At 65.3% G+C, this 9366-nt stretch overlaps 1 protein-coding gene across 1 annotated transcript; it reads right to left on the bottom strand.

The window, feature by feature from the left end:
• Positions 1 to 59: 59 nt before the first annotated feature.
• Positions 60 to 7885, bottom strand: TMEM151B (transmembrane protein 151B). The gene is made up of 3 exons (XM_051854674.2): positions 7236 to 7885; positions 4850 to 5290; positions 60 to 3867 (listed from the first exon to the last, which is right to left on the bottom strand). Exons 1-3 carry the CDS (start codon positions 7356 to 7358, stop codon positions 2737 to 2739), a joined length of 1695 nt encoding a protein of 564 aa, XP_051710634.1. The 5' UTR covers positions 7359 to 7885; the 3' UTR covers positions 60 to 2736.
• Between the last annotated feature and the right edge of the window lie 1481 nt (positions 7886 to 9366).

Here is a 9366-nt window from a genome sequence, read left to right on the forward strand (position 1 = left end):
CCCGGAGGGCGCCCATCGGCGGGAGGGCTGGGGGAGGAGCAGCACCCTGGGAAAGGGAGTCAGTGAGTCATCTACAACTTTATTGTCCACCAGTTCGATTTGTACAATCTTTGCGCTTGGAAATCCACAACGGAAAGGCCACAGTGTGATGCACCCAATTGACAGAGACCTGTCTTCTCCCGAGCCAGGCCCAGCCCGCCCCTCAAGCCCTTGTCCCCAGGAGACATGGAGGCCTGCCAGGGGCCCTGCATGAGCCCTCGCACTCTGCAGCTGCGCACCCTTGCGGCCGCCTCCAACAGAACCAGCTCAGCCCAGGGGGCCCCAAGAGGCCCTGACCACTGGGTTCAGGCGGAGCCCAATTCCCCCATCCTCCTTGAGCAGAGGAGCCCAGAACCTTCAGACCCGGGGCTATAGCCTCAGCCCCAGGGGGTGCCTGCTCTGCTGGGACTCCTTCCAACAAGCAGGCGCTGAGCAGAGCACCGAAGGGGGCTTGGGAGTGACTGTGTGTGCGTGCCTGTCTCGGCGACCTAGACTCTACCCGACACCCTCTGACAGTTCCGGAGTGCAAACGTGTAGGTGTGAGGGTGTGTGTGAGTGTGAGTGTGTGTGTGTGTAGCCACAGCTGCTAGCAGAGGTTCTAATTACAGAAACAAGAACATTCAGTGTAAAGTTTAATTTTAGATTAATTAATTTTCGGGTTTTCATTTTCCTCGGCAATCAATAAAGCTACCAAGAAAATAGACCAAAGAATTGGTTTCTTTCTAAGTCTGTGCGTGTGTGGGAGGTGAGGCTGTGTGAGAAGACCGAGGCAGAGATGGTCGATACAGGCAAAAAAAAGAATAACAGGGCTCCTGTCTGCTCTTCCAAGGCCGGGCTCTGTGGCAGGGCTGCGCCTTGGGGGAGGAGGAGCCAGGAGGAGGGCCGGCCAGCCAGGTGCCAGCTGGCCCAGAGATGGCGCCTGAGGCCACAGCTCACCACCTGTACCTCACAGATGTCCATTCAGAGGAGACAGGGGGTGCTCCGACTGCCAGCACCCCCGAGGAGCACAGACTCGGGGCGCAGGCCGCTTCGTGCCAGCAGGCGGGGAGAGGAGGCAGCCATCGCCTCCCACCCGGCTGACCCCCTCTCCGGCCCCCTCCGTCCTCACTCAGCCCTGTCTGCCCAAACATAAAGCTTGACCTGATGACAGGCGGGGGTGGGGGTCCACACAGCCCCCAGTGGTGGGGGAGGGGGGAGGAAGGGCAAAGGGGGGCCCAAGGTGATGTTGCATAGGTGGAGGCCTGGCTGGCTGGCCGTGGCTCAGGTGAAGTGAGAAGCATCAGGGGTCAGTGGTGCCTTGGGGGCCCAGGGGTTATTTATCCTCTCTAGCCGGAAATGGGAGCTCGATCCTCGGGCGCTAAATCTGCTGGGGAAACTTTAGCCAGGGCAGTGGAGGAGCAGGGCTCGCACACAGACATGCACACTGAAGCACATCGGGCGGAGGCCGGCACAGGGACAGACGGGGTGCCTGAGCCTCGGTGGGGGAACAGGACCGGGGCCAGCGTGGGGGGGGGGGTGTGACAGGATGCCCCTCTGAAGACCCTGGGACACACAGCAGGGCTTCAGCTCATGGAACAGAAGAGACTGCAGGGGCTGGGCAAGACGGAGAGAATTCCTGTCTCTGACCCTGCCACTGGGACTGAGTGGCCCTTCGGCTGGAGCTTGGACAACGTGCTCAGCCCCTAGGGGCAGATCCCAGGGCCAAGCAGTGTCCCCACCAGGTAGATCCCTCCATCTGCCCTGCACTGCCCCTCCCCCTTAACCCCCACCCGCTTCCAGAGCTGCTCCTTGTCACTCAGGTGTGTCCCATGCGCTCTCTGAGTCGCTCACCCTGGTCAGCTTCAGTGAGTGCTGCCTGGGCTCTGGACCCAGCGGGAAGGCTGCAGAGTTCAGAGGCAGGGCTGAGGCACAGGGCCTGCCACAAGCCGCCCCATCCCTGCCTCCCCCACCAAACAGCCGCTGCCCTGCTGCCCTGCGCCCTGGCCACGCTCCTTCCCCCGCCAGGGAGCCGGAGGTGAGCGATGCCTGTGCGATGTGCACAGTTCCACCGAGACCCGGACTCCTGGGGCCAGCGAGATAAACAACAGCAGAGCGGAGGGAGCTGTGGAAAGGAAAGCCCCAGCTTTGGGGCCAGCGCCAAGAGAGGTCGACATTTCCAGGGCGTTGGGATGGCACACTGGGGCTGCCACCTGGCCCCAGCCTCGGAGCCGCTGAGTTTCTCAGCTGGGGGGAAGCCAGCCCTGCTGTCCGCCAAACCTCGGCTGCCTCCGCAAAGGCCCCCGGAGCAACCAAAGAAGGGAAGCCCAAGTTCCCTTCCCCCACCGCAGCCCAGGGAGGGCCTGGACCAACAGGGCCCCAGCTGCACGCACCCGGTCGTCAAGTAACAGTCAGGAGGCCCCGGGGTGGGGGTGGGGGGGAATGGGAGAGGAGGTCTGGCCGGGAAAGGTCGAGTGGGCGTGGAGAAGAGGCGTCCCCCGAGGGACGAGGGGGCTGTTGGAGGCAGGAGCTGCCCACCCCTTCCTACCCACCCGTCTCGCTATATACAGGGCCCCAGCGGAAGTCTCCGGGGCGCCCTCACCTCCCCAGCCCTTGCGGGTCGTACCCTGCACGGCCTCGGTCACCGCGCGACGCCCTCCGCCCGCTGCACGCGGGGCTCACGGGAGGGCAGCGAGCGCGGGTCGCTGCGGAGACCGCAGGTCACAGTGAGGTCTCCACGCAGGAGCCGTGGCGGTGCAGCGGCCGGTGGTTGTGGCCCAGACACCCCTCCTGCCGGTGGACGATCAGAACCGGGAAATAGAGGGCGTCGTGGTAGGGCGGCGGCGGCCCGGCCTCGTCGTCGTCCTCGTCCTCGTCGTCGCCCATGCTGGCCTGGCTCGACAGGCGTGTCTGCTCCGTGGGGCAGCTCGCCTCGTTGACGCTCCCGCTCCGGCTGCGCCACAGACAGCTGCGCCGCGAGCCGTAGAGGCGGCCGAGCGAGAAGCGGCTGCCCCCGCAGCCCGCGCCGCCGCCGGGCCCCGGGCCGGCGCGCGGGCTGGCGCAGATGCTCAGGGCGCTGCGCGAGAAGATGGATGAGCTGCTGACCGCACGCTGGCAGTGCTCGCAGCTGCGCCGGTACGGGGCCACGCCCGCCGCGCCCGGGCCGCCCACCCCGCCGTAGCGGCACGTGGGCGCGTAGCCACCGCCCGCCGCCGACGCGCCACAGCGCGCCCCCAGCCCCGCCAGGTCCATGAGCACCGCCTCCGAGTAGCTGGGCACCAGCTGCTGGTTGGAGCGGATGTGCCACTCGAGCTCCGTGCTGTCCACCGTGTTGACCCGCGGCAGGCGGTGCGTGAGCGGGGGCAGCAGCTCGTCGCTGGGGCTCAGGCCGCCGCCCGCGCTGCTCGCCGAGCCGGGGCCCTCCAGGCCGAAGAGCTTCTCCACGTGGTAGTGCGCATAGGCTGTGCGGTACTCGGCCAGCACGCGCAGCGGCCAGGACAGCGTGAGCAGCGCCGCGGCCCAGAAGGCCGACGAGCAGGCGTACCAGGGCGGCCTGGTCGGGTCCGGGAAGGCCACCATGAACTCGCGGAAGTCCACGTTCTTGAGATGCATGCCCTCGCGCGCCTCCATGTAGTCGTCCAGGCCTTCGTTTTCGGCGAAGAAGCGCGCGCGCTGGCACAGGTACGCGTTCTCGGCCTCCACGCTGGCGAAGCTGAAGCACTTGGTGAAGCGCAGCCGTGTGGCCGGCGCGCCCTCCAGCCCCACCAGCGCCTTGGACACGTCGCGGACGCCGCAGCGCGCGTAGTCAAACTCGGCCTCGGCCACGTGCGTGTTGACGCGTTCATGGTAGACCTGCGTCGCAGGGGAGGGAGGTGGACCTGGAGTGGCGGGCGGCAGCCTCGCGGTGCCCGCCTCCTCGCGCCTGGTATTGCCTGCTCAAACCCTAAGCCCTGTCGTGACTTGGACACCTGCTGGAGCCAGGTAGGATCTTGGCCATGAGCACCTGAGGCCCTCAGCCTAACCAGCAAGTTAGAGATGAGAATGGGGCTTGTGTGCATTGCGAGTTGGGTTAAGTGCTGCTTGCTCTGGAGTCAGCCCGCCCAGGGCATGCCTGATCCTTTTGCCCCTGCTCTCTGTTTCCCTTTTGCAGATGTGTTTGCAAATGGGCCCTCCGAAGGAGGTCCCCAGAGACCCCTTCTCTGTGTGGCCTCCTGTAGTCTGCCTTAGCTCTCACTCAGCCGCCTTCCTGCTGCTCACTGACCCTGGCCTCTGCCTGCTGAGCCCAACTCCCCGATGTCCCCAGGGCCCGATTATCTCCTCCCGGAAGAGCTGCCTGCCCTGCCGCTAGCTCTCCACAAAGCCTCCTGGGCTCACCTGACCTGGGAGCCTTGGACTTGGGAGCTGCAGACCCTGGGCAGGCGTTCTCACTTACCTGGGACAGGGGACTCGGCGGCAGTCACTGCACTGAGCGGCTGCGAGCACGCTGTGACACGGAGCACGTTCCCATCTCCAGCCATTAAGCAGGAAACAGTGCACACCCTGGGGCCAGGCCGCTGGAGTTTGAATCCCCCACCACCACCATCATATACTAGCTACCCGACCTGGTATGTTACCCAACCGCCTCAGTTTCGTCATCTGGAAAGTGGACAAAACGCTTACCCATCTGTTATGGGGGTCCAAAAAATGATTTAATAACTGGGCCCTAGAACCAAGCCTGGCTCCGACAGCATCTGCCTTTGTTAGCAGGGTCACTGCTGCCCTGTTGCAGCGGCTAGTGGACGCTCACTGTGCCTTGCGCCCCTCCTCCCACCAAGCACCCTCCCCAGCTCCTCACCTGGGTGGTGGTGTAGGCATCTCCGTTGCGGTACCGGGTGACCTGGCGGGTGCGGCGGACATAATGGTAGCTGATGGCCTTCCACCAGATGCAGGGCGTGGCCTGCTGCATGCGGCCCACGCGCTCCCGCACGCTGCTCACGTCCACGCGGTGCTGCAGCTCGTGGCGCGCTTGGCAGTGCCAGCACTCCACCAGGTAGACGGCGTACAACATGAGCAGGAAGGCCAGGGGGATGTAGACGTAGCCGTTGGAGCAGGGGCTGTCGTGGTACATGAGGCTGTTGCCCTGGTAGGCGCTGCTGAAGGTGAGGCGGGTCACCGTGGTGACGTGACACCAGGCCACGGCCCCTAGGCAGCCGTACATGAGCAGCGAGAGCAGGAGGCACTTCCAGTGGGACTCACGGCAGAGGGACTTGGTGAAAGAGGGCTGGATGGGACGCTGCTGCTCAGATGGGAAGGGAGACAGGGGTGGGTAGGACCCAGCACAGAGATGCAGGGGTGGAGTCGGCACCAGAGATGACAGGGAGGAGGTCACAAACAAAGGGCATTCAAGAGTGACAGTAGGACCAAGATGGGAGCCAGAGACCAGAGATACACACAGAGGTGGTCCAGTGAGAGCCAGGAGACAGAAAAAGGGGCCAGAATGCCAATCCCCGGAAGCGCAGAGAGAGGCCCCCGCCCCCCGCCGGAGAGGCAGCAGTGGATCAGAGCCAGAGATGGAGGCCCGGGTGGCAGAGACAGGGACGGATAGGGTGGCACCCAGAGAGACAAGTGCAAAGACAGACGCGAAGATGGCAGTGAGACGGGAGGAGGTGTGGTCAGAGGGAGGGAGGACAGACAGACAGGTGTCAGCGAAGGCAGGTGCCCGGCCCAGACCCCTTCCAGGTGTTGCAGGAAGCTGGGAGGGGAGGGACCCACTCACCCCTCTCCCACCTACCCCTTCAGTCCCAGGTTTAGCCGAGGCCCGCCGTAATCCTCACCGCCCACCAAATACCTTGGAGGCGCAACCCCAGTCCCCAGGGACCCCAGATCCTGTGAGTCTCTCTCCCGTACCCCAACTGTTCTAGCAAGGGAAGGCGGGAGCTGGGGTGCCTGAGCAGAAGGGCGCAGGCGTGCAGCTGGGGAGGGGGCAGGGAAGGAGATGTGTGAAGCCCAGCCATTTGTCAAAAAGAAAACAATTTTGGGGACTCTCCTGGGACCCGTCTGTCAAAGCTCTTGGCTCCTTCTGCCCCTTGCTTGGTCAGGTAAGTGGCTTACATGTCTCCCACAAGACTGAGGGCTCCTGTGGCCAGGGTGCCTGCCATGGGGCTCACACCCTGCAGCTGCATCATCAATGACTGCTGAGTTGGAGTTCTCACACTGGCCTGTGTTTTCCCACCCCTACTCACTGGCTGCCCTGCTGATCCTGACCTACCCCTCCGTTCTCCAGGCCTGACCCGGAAGCCAGCAGGGGAACGGAGGGGAGGAGCCGAGCACAGGCACAGGCTCCGTGCCCTGGAGCTCCAAGCACAGACACGCAGATGGGACAGGGAACAGCACACAGCGCATCCTAACGAGGCAGTGAGGGCTCATGTGCCTTGAGGGAGCCTTGTCCTTGGGAGGTGTGTGTGTGTGTGTGTGTGTGTGTGCGCGCGCGCGCATCTGTGTGCCCACCTGGTTGTGTGCTTGTCCCAGCGTGAGCACACCTGGAAGCAGCTCTGTGTGTGTGCTCCCTCCCTAGTGCAGAGTGACTGTGAATGTGGGGGGAGCCTTCTAGTACTTTCCTCAGTCCCTCTTCTCCAGTTTGAGGACACAAGAGGAGGCACCCCAAATAGGGCTCTGCTTAGTACCAAGACTGCGGGACCCTGGGGCTTAGGATCCCCTGGGGGAGCAGCAGGGACACTGGGAAAGAGAGGTGCACACACCCACTCCCAGTCACCCCGAGGGTTAATGGCCTCTATATGCCTGACCTTCTTAGGGCTCCCCCTCAGGTAACCCCACCACTTCCCAGCTCCGGTCCTGGCTCTGTCACCCATGCAGGTCTCCCTTCCTGGCCTTCTAGGGGGCATCCCCTTCGTCAGACTGGATCCCCCCAGCCCCCACCACTGGTAGCAGCTTAGCCCCCCCCCCCATTACCGGCCCGGGGTCCGCGAGGCTCCGCCCCTAAGCCCCTCCCCCTGCCCGGGACCCCCCCCACAGCCCCGCCCCCGGCGCGGTCCCCTTCCCCGCTACCGCGGACAGCTCCGGCCGCCTGGTGGGGGCGGCGGCGCCGGACTGCGGCTGTGGCGCCCGGCTCGGGGTGCGGGGCGCCGGCCGCGCTGCGGCGGAACCGGCGGGGGCCGCGCGCTGCTGGGGGATGGGGACCGGGCTGCAGCCGCGCCCGGGGAAGGGGCGCCGCCGGCTCTCACCTCCTCTCGGGCGGGGCCCTCGTCCGCCACTGCCGCCATGGGCTCCTCCGGGACCCCGGGGCCGCCGCCACCGCCGCCGCCGCCGCCGGCGCTCTCTCCCGCGGCCGAGCCAGGGGGGGACATGGCGTAGAGGGGGCGCGTCGAGCTCAGGACCTCCCGGGGGGCTGCTGGGGGCCGGGGGCATCCTGCGCGGGCCCTGGGGAGGGGGCGGAGGGGGCGGGGCCCTCACTGCTCCCCACCCCCCCTGCCGGGGGGAGGGGGCCTGGGAAGGGCACCGGGGGAGAGGGGTCTGGGGACCGGGGCGGGGAGGCGGGCTGGGGGCCGGGCTGGGGGGGCCGGGGCCGGGGGCGGGTGTCACCTTGAGGCCCTCGCGGCGCCGCTCCGCCTCCCGCCCGCTCCCGCCGCCGCCTTTTGTCTGAGCCGAGTCGGAGCCAGCGCTCCCCCCTCTTCCTCGCCACGCAGTCGAGCCCCGCCCCCGGCCCCCCAAACTCCGCCTTCCCGAGCCTACCTAATAACCACCCCCCCAAAGAGAAGAAGCAACAGGGGCTCCCCACCACCGGTCCCCGCGCCCGAGGCCGCTCCCCGCGCGCCCCTCCAGAGACGGTTCCAGCCGCAGCTCCGGGTCTGGCCTCCGCCGAGGGGCGCCCGAGGTCCAGCCAACCTCCCTCCCCATCCTGATTCCCGCAGCTTCCAGGGGCTTGAGGGGTGGGGAGAGGACACCGAGTCCCGGAACCCCAGGGCAGGATCTTGTTCCCAGGTTGCGTGGTAGAGTTCAGGCAGGAACCGGACTTGAGAGGGAAAGGGAAGAGGCTGGAATCGAGACCCGAAGAGGGACCGGCGGAGAGCAGGGGAGGACGGTGGCCCGGCCTTCGCTGAACCACCTGCCTCCCCTTGAGCGGCCCTGGAGAGGCGACGAAGTGCGGCCGGCGCCCTGGGCTGGAGCGCAGGACGCCCGTGTTCGAACTCTAAGTCCTGGCCCTGCCATGAATGAGCTGTGTGACCTTGGGCACATGCCTTCTCCTCTCTGAGCCTTCATTTCTTCGTCCGTGCAGTGAGGACGTTGGCTGGACAACCTCTAGGGTATTTGTGAGCGTAGGAGGCAAAGTCCGGGACCACGGAGCAGGGAAGGGTGGAGGGCGCACCGGCCCCAGCCCTACCCGCCAGGGGCGCCACACCCTGCTGCTCGGGCCTCCCGGGGGAAAGACAGACAGGAAACTGGCTGGCGGAGACGCACTCATTCATCCTTGTACTGCATCCATTCGGTAAAAGGCATTAGGCGCCTACTGTGTGCCCCCCGCACAGAAATGAAAAGCTGTTCCCTACTGTCCAGGAGCAAAAGTCTCGCGCAAAGTGCAAGAGGTGGAAAGCAGCCCTTAGAACAGAACACGATGAAGGCCATGCCTGATCAGTCCATGCGCACCAGCTCAGCAGCCTCCTGCCCTGTGTCCCTAAGGCCTTTGACAGAGCAACTCTGCTCCTCAGTTACCCACAGGGACCCAGGCAGAGGGAGGGAGGATGGGAGGTTTACTCAGGTCACCTTTCAGCACTCACAGAGCTTTTCCCCAGAATGTAGACCTGTCCCATGCAAAAGCCTCAGAAGCTACTTGGGGGCTGGAAAGCTAGCTTGAGGCAGAGCCTGCCTGTGTGATCTTTGGAGACAAGGAACAAGCACCAAGGTCTGGGGCAGGAGGGTCCTGCCTCCGTTTCCCCACTCTGCCCTTTCCGGGGGAGGCGAAGATGGCTCCGTGTCACCCTGTGGCTCCATGGCCCTCCCAGTTTGGGGGGGGGGGGGAGGTGGTCCAGAAGAGGCAGGGTCCTCATTCCCTCCTGGTGACAGAAGAGGCTCCCAGGGGCCGGCTGCTGCCAGTGCAGCACCCAGTGCTTCTTGGGACGTCTGCCTCGCAGCTAACTCCAGCCTCTCCCAGCCAGGCTTCCGCCTGTTCTGCCAGCAGAGCGCCTCACCTTGGCCCTTCCTAACTCTCACGGGAGCCTCCCATCCCCATGTGGCTATTGTCATCTTCCTCCTGACCCCGCACTGTCTTCCTGTCTCTACTTCAAGGGTCTTGGAGGGTGGACAACCAAACCCAGAGCTCCCAGGAGACAAAAGACCACCCCTGCCTTCCCATTCACA

Source organism: Oryctolagus cuniculus, chromosome 5 (genome assembly GCF_964237555.1).
Source record: "Oryctolagus cuniculus chromosome 5, mOryCun1.1, whole genome shotgun sequence".
In the NCBI taxonomy this organism is placed as follows: Eukaryota; Metazoa; Chordata; class Mammalia; order Lagomorpha; family Leporidae; genus Oryctolagus; species Oryctolagus cuniculus.